Source organism: Onychostoma macrolepis, chromosome 03, assembly GCF_012432095.1.
Source record: "Onychostoma macrolepis isolate SWU-2019 chromosome 03, ASM1243209v1, whole genome shotgun sequence".
NCBI lineage: Eukaryota > Metazoa > Chordata > Actinopteri > Cypriniformes > Cyprinidae > Onychostoma > Onychostoma macrolepis.
The window spans coordinates 33827750-33851640 of record NC_081157.1 but is presented as its reverse complement, the minus strand read 5'-3'; the positions used below and the strand labels follow the sequence as shown (position 1 = coordinate 33851640).

The window sequence follows — 23891 nt, the reverse complement described above, 5'->3', positions numbered from 1 at the left end:
AAAGCCTGGGATTACACAAGATTTGTATTTTAAAGAAAACCAGTTTGAAGGGAGCATAGTTTGCTTTTTGGGTTAAAAGAATTGCTTAATATGAAATTCGACTGGTATGACAATTAGAGATTAGACTGTACAGAAATTGAAATTTACACACTAATACACACTATACTCATAGTCAGTACTGCTGCTCCCTATTCGCAGAGTACGCAGTTTGCGTAGGGCACCAACTTCCAGAGGGGGCACCATCCCAGTTGCTCAAAAAAAAAAAAAAAAGTGGCGCGTCATTCCCACATCCGCGACCGCTCTCACCTCGTGTTTGCAGCTGAATGCAAATGATCATAATTGATAGACAACTATGCCCATGAAAAGACAACAGCAATACGGCGGAAAAAAAAAAAATGAAGCAAAAAAAAAAAAAAAAAACGAAAACCGTGCATCACTTTCAGGTAGGCTACATTCATAATGCTTTCTGTTGACGTTAATAACGTGTTTTAATGTCGGTAATAATTTCACCACCACCAACAAATCTAATATTCTTTTAGATGTTTTGCATGTTTCCCTTGCGAAAATTAGCCATGGTTTTAACACGAATAAAACCAAGAATCATGGTTCTTGTAGCCTTCAAATAATAATTTACAAAAGTAGTATTAAGATAATATTTTTTGTGGTTATAAAAACAGACCCAAGTAAACAACAGCCTTTAAAATGACTTAAAATGCATTATATAAAGGCAATAACAATTGGTAAATTAATAATTATGTTTCTCATTGAATAACACTGTTAAAATACATAATGTAATACAAAATAAACAATTTATGCACATTACACGTTATTGCAAATGTCTGCAAAGGGAGCCAAAGGCCTGGCAATTGCTGCTGTTATACTTACAGGACGATCAAATCCTAGTTTCATAGGCTATATTGACCAAACATTTAATTAAAATATCCACTTATTCTTTAATTTTTGGCCAGCTTTTTGCTATAGATGACACAGCCTTTATAATTTCTTCAACAAAAAACATGTGGACATCACAACCCTTATAAAAATTAACCATGGTTTTATCGTAGTAAAACTGCTTAATTTTTTTTGCATGATTTCTGAATGCTGGAGACTATAAAATCAATCAGACAACTATATTAAAATCATAGCCATAGGTAACTGTCTAGGGCTACAATTGTAATTTGTAAATAATACAATTTAATTACAATTTATTTATTTACTATAAATTTAATATGTCCTGTATTTTATAAAAATTTCTATTTTGACCCCTATAGTATGTGTTTTTTTTTTTTACTTGCATAATATCTGAGGGAGGGGGCACAACAATACAATTCTGCTTAGGGCACCCATTTGGCCAGCAGCGGCCCTGCTCATAGTCACGCAGTCCTGATGTTGTTAACATTAATAATTTGAGAATAAAGTATAACAATATAATACTTTGCACGGTTTGATGTGATATGAGCTAACCGATCTTTAGATTAAATAACCATTGGTAGCATGATTTATGGTAATGATTTTTTCCTCATTTGGGCAGACTTGTTACTTGTTCAGATGGCAATATACGGTGAAAATTCTTATTTGGGTCATATATTCCAAGAAATAGGCTAGAATCTGTGATTGCAAAGTACAGTAAACATCCACACCGGTGCGGAGACTGACAACTACACATTCATCTCTAAACATTAGATTCATCCGCGCTGCAGCCGTGCCGGAGTACAACCCACGCAAGCGAGATAATTCCACACACAGCTGCAATTCCAGATTTTCAAACAGAGATGGCGACAAAGAGGCAAAACTTACAGACTGCAGCTTTAAAGGGATAGTTAACCCAAAAATTTAAATTCTGTCATTACTTTGAATTGATATTTTGAAGAATGAAATTAATATTTTGAAGAATGTTGGAAACCAAACAATTTTTTCCATTGTATGGATAGAAAAAAAAAAAAACAACCAATCTTTTGTGTGTACAGAAAAAAAATAATAAAAAAAGCCAAACCGCTTTGAAATAACTCCATAAGTGAGTAAATGACGACAGAATATTCATTTTTGTGGGCATTATCCCTTTAAGGCCAACTAGCCTAACTGTTCAAACAACCCACTAACCTTAAAACTTTAATCAGCAAAACCCACATTAACAAGGAAAACCATTTGGCACAGTTCTAACATCACTTTATCTATTTGTTTGTATCATATTTGTCAGATTATAAGCGATCTGTCACACAGACGGTATCTTGGGTAAAGGATTTAGAAGGCTTAGACATAGAAAGGTCAACATCGATCCAGGAGGGTTATGCTATACTATCAACTTCGACAAATCCTTTTCAACAAACAAGTACTTCGGTCTATCTTACTTTTCTTTACACACAAGAAATTTAACACGCATGTTGAGCCACCCAGCAACCGGTCAGCCAAATTCAAAATCTAACAGGCGGAAGGAAGAGACATATCCTTATCAGCTGAAGATAATGTGTGTCCTTAGGAACCGTGGCCCAAGAGGGTATAAAGAAAGATGTGAAACAAAGCAAAACCAGATTAGATCTAATTAGCAGAGCTCTGCGAATGCCCCTAGTGCACCCCGATTAAAGAAATGAGATATTCTCAGAGTTGACTCATGCGGTGATACAGAGATTCGGAGGATGAAAGTGTGAAAGAAGGACAAAGACGACTCAGTTCTCCAGAGTAGTTTGCAATAGAAGGTCCCTGTGAGCATTAAACCAGCACTTCGTCCTGTATTAAGTCTGATGTTTGAGAGTTCCAGCATTAGCAGATGCTCTAATGAGATTTATGACTGTCTATCCCTCACATGACATAAGTCCCTCCCCATCTGCCCCATGACAGCCCTCAAAAAGCCCTTTCTGCTGTCTAAAATTTACTGCCTCATACCTCACCCCTCTCAATGAAGGGGGCGTCCTGAACCAAACACGTCAGCACATACTTTCCTCTCTTGCTCTTGCTGTCTCTCTTCCAGGGCTGTCACTCTCCCTTCTCTTTTAATTTGGATAATGTCTTGGTTAAATCATTGTTAAGCAGCAGATCTACTAACAATCAGACTAACACAGGACAGATAACTTTGAATGAATGGGTGTTTCTTCAACTACAAGAACTTTTATGTCCTAGTGGTTGATTTTTTCCCCCAGCTTTTTTCTTTTTGTAACACTAAACTTTTCTCCATCATTTAATTACAAATGCTTTCAAAATGTATAGATTTTATAGTTTTGTACTTGTCCCAGACACAGATTTTATTCTAAAAATTCATAATTTTATTACCCGTTTAAAACTATGATAATCTACAGAAGGAGCAAAACAAATTTTAGAAAATTAATCGTGTGAAAATGTAATGTTATGAAATGTAATGTCCATTAAAAAAAAAAAAATAATAATAATAATAATAATAATAATAATAAGTAAAAAGTTTAAACAAAAAAAAGTATAAAAATATTATTTGTGTGCATTCATGATGAATAAAACACGAGCTGTGAAATCAGTCTTTGCAATACCAAGTAGTTAGCTAAAATTATGTTATTAATTACATTTCTCTTCTGAACACAAATTAAGATATTTTTGATGAAATCCGAGAGCTTTCTGACCCTCCATAGACAGCAACACAACTGACACGATCAAGACCCAGAAAGGCAGTAAGGACATCCTTAAAATAGTCCATGTGACATCTGGGGTCCAATCATAATTTTACGAAGATACGAGAATACTTTTTGTGCGCAAAGGAACCAAAATAATGACTTTATTCAACAATTTCCTCTCTTCTGTATCGGTCTTCCATGTGCATTCACAACATGGACTATTTTAACGATGTCCTTATTGCCTTTCTGGGCCTTGATCGTGCCAGTTGTGTTGCTGTCTATGGAGGATCAGAAAGCTCTCGGATTTCATCAAAAATATCTTAATTTGTGTTCAGAAGAGAAATGAAGGTCTAACGGATTTGGAACGACTTGAGGGCGAGTAATTAATGACAGAATTTTCAATTTTGGGTGAACTAACCCTTTAAGGAATATAATCCTTATTTACTGAATGACCAGTTACAATTTCTCAATACAAAGGCTTTTAAATGTTTAAAGGGGTCATATAATGCGATTTCTAGTTTTCCTTTCTCTTTAGAGTGTTACAAGCTGTTTGCGAATAGATAAGATCCCTGAAGTTGCAAAGACTAAAGCCTCAAAATCAAAGAGATATTCTTTATAAAAATTAAGACTCGACCACGCCCCCCTACAAAAAAGGCTCATTCAAACACGCCCCCACATGCCCCCACATGTCTACGAAGATCCAAGATGGCGGCGCGAGTACATCGCGAGGCTCTGGGTCTCTCCAGATTTTGCGATTTTGCGGTATTTTTCTTACTCATCTCGGGCCTGTTCGTGCAGAACAGCTGTGCCTTTACATCGTACACCCGTTGTGAGCTTTTGGATATCGGTTTGCAATTTCCGACACTTTTATGGACAATCTTGACTCCTTCCTGAGATCGCTAGGACACCCGAGGCTATGCACCCTACCCGGCCGGGCGGAAGTGCTCGCAGGCGGCGTCGAGATCGTAAACAAAGGCGGGGGAAGCGCGGAGGACTAAGAGCTAAGCTAAGGCTAACACCACACCGGCTCTCTTTACCCAGCATTTTCCTTGCCAATGTACGGTCGCTAGTGAACAAAATGGAGGAGATTCGACTCAGCATCACACACAGCAAGAAACTTTTGAACTGTAACGTCCTAATCTTCACGGAAACCTGGTTAAACAGCGGAATACGGACACCGCTATTGAGCTAGCGGACGCCACACACCGGGCGGATAGAACATTAGATGGCTCCGGTAAGACCAGAGGTGGTGGATTGTGCATTTACATTAACAAAGCTTGGTGCACAAACTCTGCTATTGTTGGGAGTCATTGTTCAGCTAACCTTGAGTTTCTCATGGTTAAATGTAGACCGTTTATCTACCGCGGAGTTCACTTCCACCATTATAACTGCAGCCTATATTCCCCGGATGCTGATGCCAAGCTTGCTATGAAAGAACTTCATGCAGCCATCAGTAAACAACAGACTGATCACCGGAAGCGGCTTTCATTGTTGCAGGTGACTTTAATCACTCAAACTTAAAGTCAGTGCTACCCAAGTTTCACCAGCATGTTTCCTGTCACACCAGAGGAAACAAAACCTTAGACCATGTTTACACAAACATGGCTGGAGCTTACGTTGCGACACCCTCCCCCACCTGGGACAGTCAGATCACCTTTCTTTGTTCCTCACCCCAAATATGCACCCCTCATCAACCGTGTGAAGCCATCAGTGAAGACCATCAAGGTGTGGCCTGCGGGGCAGATTCCACACTCCAGGAAAGGTTTCTACACACAGACTGGAGTATGTTTGCTTCTCAAGCCACCAGTGGTGCTCACACAGACATTGACTCTTACACCTCCTCTGTATTGGATCATATCAATATCACCATTGACAGTGTTACAACCCAGAAACAGATCACCACATATCCAAATCAGAAGCCTTGGATGAACAAGGAAGTGCGACTCCTGTTGAAGTCACGCAACACTGCCTTCAGATCAGGAGATGCACAAGCCTACAGCACATCCAGAGCAAACCTGAAGAGGGGCATCAAAAGGCCAAGCACTGCTACAAGCTAAAGATAGAGGGACACTTTTCCAACTCTGACCCTCGGCGCATGTGGCAGGGCATTCAGGCCATCAGTGACTACAAACCCACCCACTCCACCCCGCAGCCACTGATGTCAACTTCCTGAACGAGCTAAATTACTTTTATGCTCGCTTTGAAAGAGACAACAGAGAAACTGCCACCAAGCTCAATCCCTCAGCTGACCACCCACCAATCATACTCTCCTCCACAGATGTCTGCAAGACACTGAGCCGGATCAGCGTGCACAAGGCTGCTGGACCAGACAACATCCCTGGTCGTGTTCTCAGGGCATGTGCGGAGCAGCTTGCTGGGGTTTTACAGACATTTTCAACCTGTCTCTTGCCCAAGCAGCCGTACCAACATGCTTTAAATGCACTTCCATTGTGCCAGTGCCAAAACACTCTAGTCCGGTGCCCTAATGACTACCGCCCTGTAGCACTCACACCCATCGTCATGAAGTGCTTTGAGCGGCTGGTCCTGGAACACCTAAAAGACTCTCTACCATCCACATTGGACTCACACCAGTTTGCCTACCGTAGCAATAGGAGCACAGAGGATGCAGTTTCCATGGCACTGCACTCTGTGCTCACTCACCTGGACAATAAGAACACTTATGCACGTATGCTGTTTGTTGACTTCAGCTCAGCATTCAACACTGTCATCCCAACCAAGTTAATAGCCAAACTTGGAGACCTGGGCATCAATACCTCAATGTGCAACTGGATTTTGGACTTCCTGACCAACAGACCCCAGAATGTTCGATCAGGATTCACCTGCTCCACATCCATCACACTTAACACTGGTGTACCACAGGGCTGTGTGCTAAGCCCGTTTCTCTACTCCCTCTTCACCTCCGACTGCAAGCCTGTGTATGGATCTAATTCCATCGTCAAGTTTGCAGACGACACCACGGTGATTGGCCTCATCAGTAACAACGATGAGACTGCCTACAGGGAGGAGATCCAGCACCTGGCCACATGGTGCACTGAAAATAACCTGCTCCTCAACACCACCAAAACGAAGGAGCTCATCGTGGACTTCAGGAAGGAGTCAAGAGGCACACGACACCATCCACATCAATGGAATGGCTGTTGAGCGTGTCTCCAGTTTCAAGTTCCTGGGGATCCACATCTCGGCGGACATGTTGTGGAAAACCAACACCTCCAGCCTGGTCAAGAAGGCTCACCAGCGCCTCTTCTTTCTGAGGACACTGAGGAAGAATCAGCTCTCCTCTGCTATCCTGGTGAACTTCTATCGCTGCGCAATAGAAAGCATCCTGACCAACTGTGTCACAGTATGGTATGGGAGCTGCTCTGTTGCGGAGCGCAAGGCACTGCAGCGGTGGTGAAAACTGCCCAGCGCATCACAGGGACTCCACTACCTGCCATCGAACACATCCAGAAGAAACGCTGTCTGCATCGAGCTCGCAGCATCCTTAAGGACTCCTCTCACCCAGCCCACAGACTGTTTTCTCTCCTGCCCTCCGGCAGGCGTTTCAGGTGCCTCCGGACCAGGACCAGCAGATTAAAGAACAGTTTCTTCCCAGAGCTGTCTCTTTACTGAACTCTAACCCCGTTGATCCACTTCCTCATATATTGTTAACTCTTCTCCCCTACCTCACATCGGCCTTATTTGCACTACTGACTGAATGTAAATTTTATTACAGTAACAACTGTTTACTTTTGTATCTTGCACTACCATACCTAAATTGGACTATGCTCATTTGCACTGCCGACTGTTGTTTACATTATCAATGTTTACATTAGCATTTTGCACCGTCGTCTAATTGTAATATGCAATCATTTCCACTGCACTTTACACCTTGTTTATAGTAATAACCATCTGTATATATATTATATTGATAGTACATATCACCTGTAAATTCTGTTTATAGTAATAGCCATCTGTATATTTATTCACTATACATATTCACCTGTAAATTCTGTTTATAGTAATAACCATCTTTCTATATATATTTATACATATATTCAGTACATATCCTTGTCCTGCACTTATTCAACCATTGTATATCATGCACTTGCTGCTATTGCACTTCTGGTTAGACCTAAACTGCATTTCGTTGCCCTGTACCTGTACTTGTGTAATGACAATAAAGTTGAATCTAATCTAATCTAATCTAATCTACGTCACGGTGTGGGAAGATTTGCAAAACACCACTCAAATGTATACGCAATGAAAGGACAGTCTGACGCTTTTTTATATTTGCAAGGACAGACTGACGCTTCTGACTCACAGCCTGTAAGTACGTTTTCTTATTTAAAGAATTTGCCACTGACAATTCAAACATGAGTTTTGAGCTGTGTAGAGTAGTGCTTGTTGTTTGTCATTTCTCCAATCACAAATGCAGACATGGTAATGTTTACGCGGCGCGGACAGTAATTATGTCCCCACTGGATGCAAAAAAATGCCTAGTTTATAATGGGTTTTATTGTTTTTGTGTCGTCGTGCCGGGACATGGCATCACAATACAGTAAGGGGCGTAACATTTCCATCTCACGCTTGAGGTATTCAGCCAATCACAACGCACTGGATAGCTGGCCAATCAGAGCACGCCTCGCTTCTCAGAACGATGAGCGTTGTAAAAATCGGCACATTACAGAAAGGTGGAGCATAGAGGAGCAACAATAATGTACAGTATGTGGAAAATAATGTGTTTTTTTTAACCTTAAACAGCATAAACACATTGCATTACACCAAATACACAAAATAATGTCCTTTTTAGCAACGTCATATGACCTCTTTAAAATGCACAAATTCCTTCAGCAGTTACCAAACATGGCCGATTTGTCTCTACCAACTGTTGCGCTGTCTTGTGCCAGTCATTCAGTTCGCCCACATACAGTAAATAACTGCACAGAACCTACTCTTCACATCTTCTCTTCTCTCAATTGATAAAGCCAGTTAGCATTTAAAAATTCTGTGGCACATGCAACTTTTTTATTTTGCCACTCCAGTAGTGTTTGAGATGCATGTGGTACAAACATATGTATATGGAGAAGATCCTTAAAATTTTTAAAAAAAATGTAAGCTTCATGCTTTAGAGCCGCATTGCAAAGAGAATCATAACTGACCTTTGGTTTTCTGTTCAGCAGCCTGTAAAGGAAGAACAAAGGTAGACAGGGATGAACACTTTCACAGGTCCAAAGTACAAAAGCTTTTTAACAAAGAAAGTGTCTTTTCTGGAAGAACAAAACCAAGTAAAAGTGACGAGTGGAATATAAATCTTGGAAAACATTAGATTGATTATAACTGATTGATTTTCTATTTAAGTATTATGCTAAATAGAGATCTAGCTGAATATTTGGTGCTTAATCAATCCAAAGAGCAGCAGGATGTAGCCTGTGTAACCACGGTGAATGTTGCATTCGTAAAACCAAGATGAGATTTGTAACTCCACGACGAGGTCTAAGAAGTGAGCACCATAATAACTATCTGTGTTTAAACAGAGCTTCAAAGGCAGACGCTAAACAGATTGTCGTGAGCTCTAGGTGTCCAGTTTGGTACCTGTGGTTTACATTGGTAAAGATGTCTCAGAAGCTTATGACAGACTCAGTAAGGTGTCCGTTAAGCGGCTTTTATAAGACGGATGCAAGCAAAAGATTCTATGTTAAAGTCTGTGGGTCACGCGAAAGAAACTGACCTTTTTCTGAGCAGCTTCCTTCTTTTTCTTTTCCTCTTGCTTTTTCTTTTTCTTTTCTTCCATCAAATGGTTCTCCTCTTGTGTGACGTGTTTTGTGCCAAGACTGTGGAAAATAGATCAGCTGTGAGTTATTTAGTCCCAGTCTTTAAAATAAATACAGACAACTGACAAAGTAACTCTAAAACACATAATAAACACATATATAATGCTCTACTCTTGGTAAATGATTTCAGGACAAAAATGTTTAGCAAAAATTATTTTTTCTAATGGCTGATTCATATCTTTCACATCACGTTACCACTAGGGGTGGGAGAAAAAAATCGATTCACCTATCTCGATTCTTTTTAATACAATAAAAAAAATTAAATTAAATTTTTTTTAAAAATCGATTGGTTTACCTCAGAATGGATTTTTATTTCATTATTTTATTTTTCCTAAGAGGCGGTGGTGGGAAGTTGGCGCTTTGTAATTCCAACAGAGGCCGAAATGTATAGGTGTGTTCGACTTGAAGCAGCACCGCGCAGACGATCAGCGTATGACAAAGTACCACGAGAGCGATTCGAAAGCAGGCGGAGCGTCATTATATATATATAGATCAGTGGGAGCCGTCTGCTCTCTGTAGCTCTCGCGGTGCTTTGATGTCATTCACCGATCGTTCTGCGTGCGCAGTGCCGCTGCATTAGATGACGTCATATACATTTAAAGCCGGCGTGAGAAAGCAAAACCATGACGGAGGCAGAGGATCAAACCTCTTCCAGAATTCTTTCTGCACCTTCACGCTAAGGAATCCCAACTGCTGGGAAAACATGACTAAACATGACTAAAACGGTATGCAAAGTAACATAGCACTTTATTTTATTTCAGAAAGTATTTTTTCTGCTCATTTTGTTGAACATTTGACTATTATATTCATGTGCAAGTTCAGGGTTTTGGTACTTTAAAGTTTCATGGTTCAAGGTACTTTAAATATACACTATGTATGTGTATGCTCCTGAAATAAAAGTTTAGAAAGATGTGATGCATTTATTTTTGTTAATATGACTCATCATATACAGTCTCTTTTAAGGGTACTATTTTCCATTGTCTAGTCTTCAATAAGCAAACAAAAATCACAAATTGTAATATCGCAATGGTAAGATGTGTGTTTTTTTCCTGTATATTAAATGTATAATTCAACTTTTTCCCAGGTCTAGAGTTAAAAACAAAAAACAAAAGTCGCAATACACATCATATCGGCACCCAAGTATCGTGAAAGTATCGAATCGGGAGGTAGGTGTATCATCCCATAGTTACCACCCAAGGACAGTACAAGGTAACAGGGAACCAGATTCTCATGAATACAACAAAACAAACAGAGAAATAATTAATTATAACAAAAAAAAACAAACAATCAAACCTGACAACATGTCAGATCCCCCAAATGAAACGTCTTCAGTGCCACATGATAATTTTAATAACATATAAACAAATAAAATAAATGTAAATAAAAACAAATGTGTTCCTAAACATCCTTTGATGAATATAGAGCTTTAAAATAATGGGTATAGCAGTTTATTTAAAATAGAAATCTTTTGTAACATTATAAATGCCACTTTTGATCAGTTTAATACATTCTTGCCAAATCGAAAAGTATTAACAAATAAAATGACAAAAAATAAAAAATAAAAAAAAATACTGAAGAAATAAAAACTAACTGAACCCAAAATTTTAAACAGTAGTGCAAGTACATATTTGCTTGCTTAATCCATTTTTATTGTTTTATTTCAGCTACTGTATTAACAAACAATATATTCTCTGTTTGCTCATGTAGAAAGGCAACCTAGAAATGTAATCAACTTACTATGGCTTTTCAGACTAAAACAGTCTGGTTTACTACCAATAAAACTAAACCACAAAAAGCTCAAATATTTTAACAAAAAACAAGCTATTCTCTAGTATTGAGGAAAAACACCAAACAGCTCAAAATAGAAAACTTTCTCTCCCTATTCATTTAATAATACAAACCAACCTGCTTTAAGACAAAAAAAACCAAAAAAAACCCCAGCAGAATCCAAACACTAGGCTTGCGAAATAAATGAAAACAGCATTGATTTAAAAGTTCTAGTTAAAAAAAAACCCACTTGTGAACAGAGTAATTGTATAAGCTGGTCTGAATCTTTGTTAACAATAGCCAGAAAAGAATGTTAACAAGAAATTCACAGGAAAAAAGGATGAGGGACACTTCTTTTAGGAATGAAAACATTGACTTTGAACTTTGTTCATTGTATGCCACCTGTTTTCAGTAAACTCTGTCTGAGTGGATGAATCAGAGATAAACAATTGTGACATGAAGCAGATGCACCAAGGCAAGACTGATGAAAACCTATGCACGCAGAGACCACCTCTTCTTCCCAGATAATCATTAATAAACATTTTAAACTAGTGATGCACAATACGTTGGCGCAACACCAGTGGTCAGGTTGATAAACTACCACTAAAATATTCGGGGACATAAAAATGTTTTTATGTTTTTGAAAGAAGTCTCTTACACTCACTAGAGATGCGTGGTATACCGGTACTGGAAAAATACCGGTATATATTATATTTCAAACGTATGATATCATAATTTTGCTCAATTCAGTATTTCAAACGCTGGTTGTAGCAAAGTGCACCTGTAGGTGGCAGTGCTTCCCAAACTGCTGCGCAACCAGTAAATGTGACAACAGAACAACGCGATGGATCAAACAGACAAAACTATCAACGCACACGAAATTAATAAATAAAGAGAACAGCAGAAGTGAAATATTACATGCATTACTTTGCATTCAAAACAGATGACAAAGGTGAACAAACTGACCTTACTGCACCTGTATTGCTATTATACCTATAATCAAACCTTTTCAAGCACTTGTCACTTGCTCATCCTGATCTTTTCAGAGAATTAACAGATCGGCAGGTGAGTGCATCATTCATGAATTCAGATTTAATTTTAACTTATTTGTTCTGATTAACGCATATACAGATTTGATACAGTAAGCTCAAATGTGCATGTGTGACACGCTAGAACCAGTGAAGTGTTGGTCATGTAATATATGCACTTGCATTTCATACAATCGAATATTAATTAAATTAAGCAAGAGTTTTGCCATATTAATTTTAGTATCAATAATATGAAGGGAATGTTTCTGCCGCGCTGCCCAAGAGCAGAGAGAGCGAGATTTATATTTAATGCTTTTTCTTTGGCTATCCGAATCTGAAAACAATCTGAGAAAGAGAGAAATAACGTGATTTTGAATATTACTTTGACTGTTAGAATAACACTTTACAATAAAGCAACATTTGTTGCATTAATTGTGTTACTTCAGTTGTATTTTCTTTTCTTCAAACTCAGTCAAAACGTAACCTATGTTCCCAGTAGGTTTTTTGTTATTATTTAAGGTATTAAGATCTGAATCTGTTATTATTACTATCTTAATAAAATTGTTTTCAAATCACTTATCTTTTGAGGCTGGTTATTTGTCATATGGTATCGATACCGAGGTATTACATTCTGGTATCGTACCGAAGCCAAAATTGTGGTAGAGCCATCCCTTACACTCACAAAAGCTGCATTTATTTGATCAGAATTCAGTAAAAATAGTTATATTATTTTTATAAGTTTTAGGAACATTACAGTTTTCAGTGTCACATGATCCTTAAGAAATCATTCTAATATGTTGATTTAGTGCTCAAGAAACATTTCTTATTATTATCATCAATGTTTAAAACTGTTGTGCTGCTTAATATTTGCGTGTTGACACTTTTTCAGTATTCCTTGATGACACTAACGAAGGCAGATAGCCGAAATGTGTCAATTTTATTTCCTGCTTTAATATTAATAAAAGACTTAATGAGTGCAGACCAACCTTTGTAATGTTTGAAGAAATATAGGTCTTGGCACCTAATTCGCTGGGAGAGTGTGGTGATTTGCATTGATTAGGATTCCTTGATGAACAAAGTTTTAAAAAATAGCATTTATATGAAAGGGAAGGCACAATATCGGATTTGGATCGTTCTCGTCTAACCAATACCCGATCCGCAGAAAATGGCAGTATCGGAGCCAGAGTATGTGAGTGGAGCGGTGTGATTTTGACTGGAGCAAGGAGCGGATTTTTTTTTTTAAAGTCGGCGCGTCGTGGTTTTCACTCGCTCCATCGCGAGTACAATTCATGCAAACAGCCCGTAATATAACTGTATATTTAGCAAGAATTCACATGTTAAACATATTTAGCTAGCTTGATAAAGAAGGATCACTCAAATCAGAAAGAATGTGAAGGCTATGATAGTTCAAGGAATTTGTTTATTCCTTCTAGATACTGAATATTTTCAGCTGAAAGCATGATTTACACAAGTAGGCTACTACAACATTTATTCACATGCAATCGCTCTCTCAATAATGCATTCAAACAAATGTAATCTTAAAGTGCTACTCCATCTGTATCCGATTTCAAATGAGCAGAAATCTGTAAGAAATGCATCGATCCGTAGGTAAAATAACTTCATCACAAACAAAATTTGCACTGCAAAAAGCAGCAATTATTCCTTTTAATGCTGACAACCATGTTATTAGCTTGCCATGTGGTAGGAAAAAGGTTTGCACACTAGTGTTCCAATAAGCCACTTTGAAACTCTCCTGCTATTTTATTTTTTAATATACGCTACGAACAGAAGTGATATTTCAAACCTACTGAAATAGGTAGCGGCGGAGTGGTGTTTCTGATATCAGTGAGCGAGAAGTGGAGCAGTAGCGGGAAATGGTGAACCCCGAGTGGAGTGATTATTAAATACTCGGAGCGTGGAGGGGAAATTGTTGACGCTCCACTCCACTCACATACTCTGACCGGAGCCGATACCGATACGGAGTATCGGATCGATGCATCCCTATAATCAGTGAAGCTAGTTACACTGCATGATCAATAAATCTCTTATACTTACATCGCACGTACATCTGCAGTTTTTTTTTTTTTTGTTAATGATGAGAGAATTCGCGAGAGAGCAGAATTCAGTTAGCGAGCGCGCATTCAACAAAACTCGGGTGTTTCAGCGATGACTCATCTGAATGCCTCTGATTGGCCATTGCATTCATAAACTCAACGGAATTGTGTGTGATTGGTTATAACGCAGGAAAAGGCATCAGCCACAGGCGATATCTCTGACTATTGTTGATACACAATACTATCGTCTGTCGGCAAAACCCTACACTGTACATACTTTTCATACTGATTTTGTGATGCATAAATTCACTTGTACCATTTAAAACGATTAATTTAAGTGACAATTTTTAAAATGTTTATTCAAACACAATAGTACAAAATTTATTACTGGCCATTTTTTGAACATGTATATAAAATTATTCTCATTATCAGTACATAATTATGTCTCAGTACATACTGACCTTTGCTTTACCTGTGTGTGAATAACCTTTGATGAACAGGGGAAGAATAAATGTGTTAAGTACACATCCCACAACATAACTGCCTTCATTGTTGGCCTAGTATGTATTTATAAGTGATCAGGTCCAAGTCACAGTCAGTGTGACGTACTGTAGGAAATAGCAGTAGGTGGAGGAAGGGAGGGGGATGAGCGAGTTTAAGAGACAGTGGAGATGCGGAGGTAGGGGGGGACTAGACGCTCTCTGGGCACAGAGCCAAAAAATGTCAACGCTGCAAGACAAACAAGAGAGCCGAGAGCCCTCGGGAACCTGCTGGCTAGCAACAACAGCCTACAGAGAAAGAAACAGCTCCATCCGACACAATCACGCATTAGAAACCCATAACTTCCGAGCCATGAGAAGACCAGACCTGACATGCCAGTAAACCCCTGGATAACACTAAAATCTCCTTTAGTCACCCAGCCACACTCAACAAATAACAGACAAAAGATGGTGTGAAAGAACCTTTAGAGTCTGATTTCATTTCCGCAGGCGACTAAACAGCGGTGAAAGTGCAGCGTGAAATCCTGTTTTATGAATTCCAGACCATGTGCCGGCACCTTTTTTAATTCAGGAGAAGAAAACACCCTACCAGCTTCAATGCCAATGAAAAACAGCGAAAGGTGATTTTTCATATGTTAAGTTCCTGGCGAGCAAACAGCCGCTAAAAATATCTTTTCACTGGACTGACTCGCCGTCATAACAGTCCGATGACTTTCATCTTCCTGCAAAGTCGTTAATGAAAGCACTTTCACAAGCTCTGCTGACAATTTATTGCCCTAATAGATCACACAAATGCCTGCCATAAAGACCCCTGTCATTATACTCAAATCACGTAGGTCTTTCAGCGATTGCACATTTGTCTCAATAAAATGCAAAACATCCAACAGTTCAGCACACTAATGGACTTAGCATAAGAGGAAACTCATGTAACAGAGGCTAAATTGAGAGTGATCAGTTCTGAGGTTATTAGTGATGCATCAAAGGAGAAAAAAAAAAGTTGTCAAGTGAATTTTAAGGGGAAAAAAGTTGTCAAGTCAAATTTAGTGAGATTAGAACAAACCCTGTAATCGGCCAGGGCTTTTCATCCTTCATTCTTTCAGTCTCCAGAGAGCTTTACGTTGGACCTATGAAACATTACAACTCACCCAAAAATACTCACCCTCATGTCGTTCTATAACTGTATGACTTTCTTTCTTCAGTGGAACACAAGATATTTGGAAGATCGTTTTTTTTTTTTTTTATATTCAATGAAAGTCAATGGGGTCCAATGTTGTTTGGACCCTGACTTTCTTCAGAATATCTAAACAAAATGTGAACTATCCCTTCAAACAGGCCAAAGTCAATGTTTAGCTAGTCTCAGCCTCAGACGTGTCCACTGACCGCCCACAATACATTCACTGACCATCTGATGCATACTGGCTCAAGCTAATCACAAGCTCCAGTCAGACTGGAGACCGCTATACAGCTTCTTTTATTCTATTATTTATTTATTTTTTCCAAGAAATTAATAGTTTCATTCATCAAAAATGCATTTCCTAGTGAAAAATAAATATACTAAAATATATTTCATGCTATACTACAAATACATGTACATATCTATGTACTTAATAAAAACACCCTGTAACTGTACCTTTTGTATACTAAACTGTATACAGTAAATTTGATTGTGCTAAAGTGGAACTATTACAAGTATACTTCAGGTACACTTTAAATCTTGCATTTAAAGACTGATATCATTCAAAGATCATACAATCTTCAATAGTGACATTAAAACACATTTTAGGCTTAATAATAAGAAATGTGCACTGTGCACTAGTACTCCAAATAAAGTTTAATTATAACTTTTATATCAGCAAGTCTCAAGCAATACATCAGTAAATGTTAACAGATTTAAACTATAAATGTATTTATTTATTTTTTACTATGGCAGTAAAGGCGTTTGCATTATTTATTATTACAAAATGTTGGTTTTTTTTTACTTTATATTCACCAAACAATCCTGAAAACAATGCATCACAGTTTGCTCAAATATATTAAGCAGCACAACCTTGTTTCAACCTTGATAAGAACTATTTCTTGAGCACCAAATCAGCTTAGAATGAAATGACACTGAAATGGGAATAATGGCTAATGAAAGTTAGGCCTAATCAAGAATAAAGTACAATTTTAAATATATGAACATACAAAACAGTTATTTTAAAATTGTAAAAATATTTCACAATATTACTGTTTTTACTGTATTTTTGATCAAATAATTGCAGCCTTGGCAAGTTTATGCAAGCGGGGTTACTCATCGCCAAGTCTAAACACATTTCATCAGTTCAGGGAGACTGTCATCATGGCTGGCTCTGAATAAAATTGATCTGAGCTGAGCTATTATTGTGGTATTCATCCACTTCAGAATTACCCGCCCCTAAACACCACAAACTGTGGCTCGCTTTACATGTCGGTCAGAGGGTCTCTTCCTGTCTAAGTGGGCGTTTCTTGGCCAGAATAACCCACAAATACTGAAATACTGAATACAGATGAACTATCAAATAACTGCCAGACTTTCAGCACCGTGAAATTGCTCCAGAACAGTTTTGACTGAGTCATAGACTCCATCTTCCAGCCTTATGCATTACTAAAATGTTGTTAATGTTAAAGGGAAAGATCACCCAAAAAATAAATATTTTGTCATAATTTACTTGCACTCATGTCATTCAAAACTCATTAGACTTTGGTTAATCTTTGAAATACAAATTAAGATTTTTTTTAATAAAGCCTCAGTGTTTTCTGTCCGTCTATTGAAAGTCCAGGTAACCAAAACCTAAAAGATCCAAATAGGCTAGGTCAAAGATGTCACTTATGACCTTTTTGGATCTTCTATGTTATGGTTACCTGGACTTTCAGTGGAGGGACTGAAACCTCTCAGGTTTTATTAAAATATCAGAATTTGTCATAAACATTAACCAGCGACTTTTTGGGCTTAAAATGACATGAGGGCGAGTAAATGACTGAATTTTCCTATCTCTTTAAGTCATCCAGAAAGGCTTGATGGACAGGAAGGACTATACACCTTTACAGTAACTGAGGCCTGCCATTTTGTATGCAACCAAGCAGGTGAAAAGTGGCAATCTACGGATAAAACATGCCTTTCTAAAAGGTTAATGAATTCAGAGAACTGCTACAGTGTGTCTCAGAGAGGCAAACTATCCCTTGAAAGACTCATCTGAGCGGCCTGCAGTTTTCAACCAATCAAAGAAGAATGTAAAACTCATGCCAAAAACACATCCTGAAGGTTTAAAAACTCAACCTCCTTAAATCAGACCTGCCTGAAGAGAGAAAAAAGTGCACAAAACACATTTAAAAAATCTTATTGCTTTTCATGTGTAAATAAAGTCTCAAGAGACTTGATAGGAATTCTACAGGCTTACGTTATAAAGGTATCAAAGGCAGATCTCTACATCAATCCTAGTCTCAGCCTCAGACATTACGCCCATGGAACGTTGGCTAAACGTCTGATGCATACGACACACAAAAGTGGAAACACTTCAGGAGTTTCGAAGTCATCATCAGATTGGTTGAATTACACAGGCTTTCCGGGAGATGTGCGTGTCGCGTAACGCGTTCTTTAACGTTCCGCCTGGAAACAAAGATGCCGTGAGCCCCTCACGAAAGAAGAAAGCCATCGTGTGATGACTAGCGCTTATCAGGATCAACTAAACGCTGGATTTTCAAATGTATGTGAAATATTTAAAGTTTGCGGCATAGAATCTTTAAAATACGTCCGAGAGTTTTACACACCGGTCTGTTATTGTGGCGACATTTCCACGCACCTAAACGTGACGCTAAACGAAATTGTGGTGAGGTCAAACGGCCTCATGGGCGGGCCTTGGCTAATGAAAGCTGCCATGGATTCCAGACCTTCAGCCGTCAGACTGATGGTCTGGCTACGCGAGACTACATCAGTGCTATCTATCATGATGAGCAAGTCCAATGATTGTCAGTGGGACACAGATCCAGTCACAATCTTCAGAGGTCAGCATAAATCTAACATTGGGACTTCACAACTGTTAGTGGCTTCTGTCCAAAGAAAAAAAAAAAGTTGATGCTATTGACAAGCCGGACTGATGAGGCATTAATGTCAAAGCTTGACTACATAGTCAAAGACAGTAAAAACCAAAAAGTATTTTGTACTTAGCATAACAGACAAAAGACCTCTGGTTCAATAACACTCAAAATTAGTTTCAAGGTGGCTCAGAAGGAAATGTGGGAATTAATAGGACATAATCAATCAGCTATACACTGCAGAGTGATTCCTTAAGAATTACTAGTTTCATACCAATGACTTCTCAGATGGGCGTCTCTATTTTAGATTTGAATACAAAGCTAAACTGATATATGTGCCAACAGAGCAATGTGGCATATCACCACCAAGTGTAGAAAATAGCAATAGCAAATAGCAACAAGCTTGGACATCTAAAATGTGCACACTGGAAAATAAAGTACACACAATGAAGAAGAAAACGACAGCTGCTCGCAGAATTTAGGCAAAGAGATAAACACTTGCAAGCTAATGCTGCCTTGAGATTATTTGTTTGAAGAAATTGCCATGCATTTACTTTAACAAAACACTACAATGTGGTATTTGTACAGGAAAGTTGTTTATTACAATTATGACAGTACGTTGATTCTATTTTTGTAACAAATAAAAGTTTTTGGTTTTTACTGGAACCAGTTAACTAACCATTGAAATGAGAAGCAATCCATGGTTTTATCTGTGGTTACTATGGTCTTGCTCAAAATGCCACAGTTACTATACAGGAACCGAGTTTCATAAGGGAATCACACACCAGACTCAGCAACAATGTTTCCACTTCAATAACCAACAGCTACAAACGACCAAACATAAAGCCACATGGTGCAAATCCCAAGCCACAGTAATGCTGGTAAGGCTTCATAAGAACAAGCTGAGAGGGGCAATGTGACCTAAGCTTTATGGTAATCTGAGCATTAAGTGGCCTCTTTTTGTTTGACCCTTTTTCACTCCTGGAGCAGGCACAGCCCTTTTCAAAGGTCTGGCTCTGACAGGGGGCCCCTGACCCTGTGAGGGGAGCCGAAACTCTCCCTGCCAAATTAGCAACTGCACCACATGAACAGCCAAGGGGACGTTTGACATTGGTGCTGTCCTCAAACGCTAAGCACGTTAGCATTATCCTGCACTACCAAGAAGAGCTGTTCAATGCCCTTACGAAAATTTGCCACGGTAACCATAGTGTCTGTCTAAATATCAGTTACCGTTACTACAACAAAACGGTAGTAATTTGGCATTGCCAAACACTCTCCATAAGAAAATAAACACTGACAGAAACATTCTGACAGCTTATGTTGTTTGAATCATACTTGTGAATTTACTACAATTTCACAGTAATACCAGCGTAATAACTGACATCTTGCTGAAAACTATCAATTTTAGTCAACATATAGTTACTCTCAATTGCTGTAAACACTATTTCGCCAATAAAACCTCTAGTATCCTTACTTGGAAAAACACAAGCCTACAAATATATATATATATATATATATATATATATATATATATATGTGTGTGTGTGTGTGTGTGTGTGTGTGTGTGTAACCTGAACAGTATTTTATTATAACTAAAGTAAAACTGTTTTGAGGGATCTGAATGTTTTATTCAAGGGCAAATGACAGAGCATCGAGCACACAGTGAATGAAAGAGCTTTAACTAGAAATAAAAGCGCGATATTTCTAATTATAAACACCACAGTGGTTGTTTCTTTATCGTTCATCGCCCAGGGTTACAGTCAAAGCTGTGGCATAACAATATCATTTCGAAACCGAGTGAGGTGCCTCAATGCGAGACAACATTTTTGAGCATGAAAACGACGCGACGGGACTCCCATCAAATACTGGACACATGTATTTACACAACACACCATTCGAGGGCCAAACTCCGGCGTTAACTAAAGGCAAAGGGCAAATCACAACATTGAATCTTAAATACGACTGGAATCCGATAAGAAAGCTTATCTCTAGTCTGTTTAGAAAATGGGCCAATGTTGATGTTTGGGGGGAGTAAACATTTGCACACGCAAACTATCCCTAACCATCAAAACAGAACAGAGAGCACATGCTATTAAATAAACCTGCGAGCGTTTAAACGCCGTATGCCAGGTGATTTCAGTAATCCTGCGCCCCTTCGCAATGTCGCTGGCTGTCAGAAACAAAATAGCACAAAAGAAAATGCTAAAATGACGCATTGTCACTCTATTCCAAAATTATCACACCCCGCCCACTGAAATAGTACAAGTTTTTAAAAATGCATCATCTTACCTTTATTTCGCACACGGAGCGACTGCGGTCTGCTGTTCAAATGCGATGCATGAGCTGCATTTTGAAGGAGGATGTTGTCGATACCCGTACTGACACAGATCAGATATTATTCAGTCGCAGTCAGACACTGAGCTGCAATGGCGAGCCCGACTTTCCAGTTGAGGAATTCACCTCTCAATCTGCAGCGGAATTTATCCAGTGGGGGGGGGGGGACAAACTCTAAAACACCAGTGCAAACAGTGAAAAGGACATTAAACGACAGTTTTGCACGAAAGCTTAAGGTTGATCAGCTGTAACATTTCGGCGATCCTTAGGAGCCGCTACACACGCGCACACCCACACAGACGCGCGCGCACTGGCAGTTTGAGCTTTTGTATGCTTTTGGATGTATATAAAGTGCGTAAAGGGAATATTTCAGCATGCCTTTAGTTCGCTAATACGTATGTAAACGAGTCCACAAGAGTAAATGTCCCGACGCTCAGAAGGTAGGGAAATTCCAATGCATCCATTTAAAGTGATACTGCACTGACATGAAGCGTTCACTGGGTTTTCGTTTGTGGCGCTCCAGCAGCCATTTTGTTGAAACTGACAACAGCAGCGTCTCAAGTCTCAGTAGAGTAAAACAGGAAGTGCCCCCATTCCCCAGCGGCCCGTCACGTGACTTCAACTAACAAACAATCCAACCCCTCTGTTAAAATATCGCTCCACCTTTGTTGTTGCTATGACAACGAGGGTCGAGGAACCACCTCCCTCCCCCAGCAACGCACACTGACGTCCTGACAGCCAGCCATCTCTTGTGTAGCTCCCACTGTATTAATCATTAATCGGGCTTTCTCAGCAATACTTTAAAACATATAAAACGCAGTTGTTCTAGGGAGCGCGCGCATCCATTTTAGATAGTAGGTTTTAACATCCCGCCTCAAAGATGTTTTTGTTTTAGATATATTTCCACCGGCAGGGGGCGCAATTTCAACAACCCATTAGACATCAGCTAAAAATCATCTCTTAATTATGGCTTAACTTATTGACTGAAAATTAAAAACAAATGAATAGACAATCATTTAGTGCGTACCCAATTTATTTATCCCTCGATGACATGGGAAGTGGCATAGACTCACAGCTTTGTTCTGTCATTCCTGGTTTATTGGGCTGCCAGACACATCTTGGCATGAGATATCATCTCCATGGCTCACCAGCTCCATGCTAAATGCACAGCTAGAAGCAAACATGCGTTTATTTGCATTGCAAGCACATTTTTCTCTTACAGAACAAACATCAAAAACAAAATAATTACTGCTTTAAAATGCTATGCACCATTATTTGCAGATTTTGATCATATAATACACAAAATATTGTGCATACGATTGTAGGTGGATCATATCACATAGAAGAGACAAAATTTCATTAGTATTTAAAAAACCTATATTTGCAGGGCTATGTATAAAAAATACCACATTTTTTTTTTTTTACTTTTATATTTTAGATGTGATTCTCTGAATGAGAATGTGTATTTATGCACCACTTTATTTATATATATATTATATTACCATATATAGCCTAATATAGGTGAGAACATGGACTATTTTAACATTTTATCTGCAACCCAGTTGTTGTTACATCTTGGAAAGACTGATATATTGTCTGCTGAAAATTAATGCTTTTAGAAATATTTTTCCCCCCAAAACTGTTGTAACCGTACCCATTTTGTACACACAATATGTAACAGTTTTTCTCCCATAAATCCTTATGTTTTTACACAAATGTGTTGACTGGTCTCCTCAACTAATTTTTCTTTTCTTTTGTAAAGTTTTAAATATGGATATGTTTCTTACACAAATGCATCAATTCACTTCAGAAGGCCTTTATTAACCCTCTGGAGCCGTGTGGAGTACTTTTCATGATGGATAGATGCACTTTTCTGGCCTTCAAAATCTCTACCCCCATTCACTATCATTATAAATCTTGAAAGAGCCAGGACATTTTTTATTAGAACTCCAATTGTATTCATCTGAAAGAAGAAAGTCATATACACGTTGGTTGACTTGAGAGTATCAGGGGGTAATTTTCATTTTTGGGTGAACTATCCCTTTAAAGAAGCTGATAGAGCTGTAATATGATTACACAATTTGGGACACATCACCCCATTTGTTACGTTCGCTCCTCAGTCTAGGGGTTGCGAAGAAAGTAACAAAAGAGAGAGAGAAAAAAAGTAAAGATGTGGCTCTAAAAAAAAAGAGTAGCCAATGAAAAATTATAGCAAAACAAGTGTGGAGAAATCTCCTTTTCTCCTATCCCAGCTCAAATTTGCATCAACAACACTTGATTGTTGAATTTTCTTCTCAAATGAAGTGGTTTTATTGCCGGCTTTTGCAAAGCCAATTAAATAACAAAGATCGATAAAGAGAAAACAACCAAATCATCAGCAAGCATGACTTTCATAGTGTAAATATTCAGTCTATTTCATGCTGCAATATGGGTTTAAAAGATTTTTGCTATGCAAGTATGGTCTCCACCCAAATTTCTGAGGGCATTTTTAACACTGCAATGCTGATCCCCCTCTGTCCCGCTCCTGCTTACAGCTTTATCACAGCATGGACTGAGGAAGACAAATATGATCAGAGAGCTGGCCAAACATTTCGCTGAGCAATGAGCCAAAACCCGACCTCACTAAAGACTCATCTCTCTCGCTCTCATTAGCATTCATCCACCCAGTGACAGCCAGAGTGCTTCTGTTGGCCAGATGAATATGAGGGGATGTCTGGGTCGCTTTAGGTAGTTAAAAGACAAGGGCTTACCG

General features: G+C 38.6%; 1 protein-coding gene across 5 annotated transcripts in view; it reads right to left on the bottom strand.

Annotated features, from left to right (window-relative positions):
- The window catches only part of tnrc6c1 (trinucleotide repeat containing adaptor 6C1), a 75876-nt gene extending 54133 nt beyond the window's left edge, over positions 1-21743 (bottom strand). For 3 of the 5 annotated variants that reach the window (XM_058771387.1, XM_058771388.1, XM_058771391.1), the window contains exons 1-3: positions 21095-21743; positions 9304-9406; positions 8735-8756 (exon numbers count right to left, since the gene is read on the bottom strand). In XM_058771387.1, coding sequence (XP_058627370.1) covers positions 8735-8756; positions 9304-9366 — 85 coding nt within the window. In that variant the 5' untranslated portion in view covers positions 9367-9406; positions 21095-21743. The remainder of the gene's footprint in view (positions 1-8734; positions 8757-9303; positions 9407-21094) is intronic. The other 2 variants (XM_058771389.1, XM_058771390.1) reach the window with 1 other exon arrangement.
- Positions 21744-23891: the final 2148 nt, after the last annotated feature.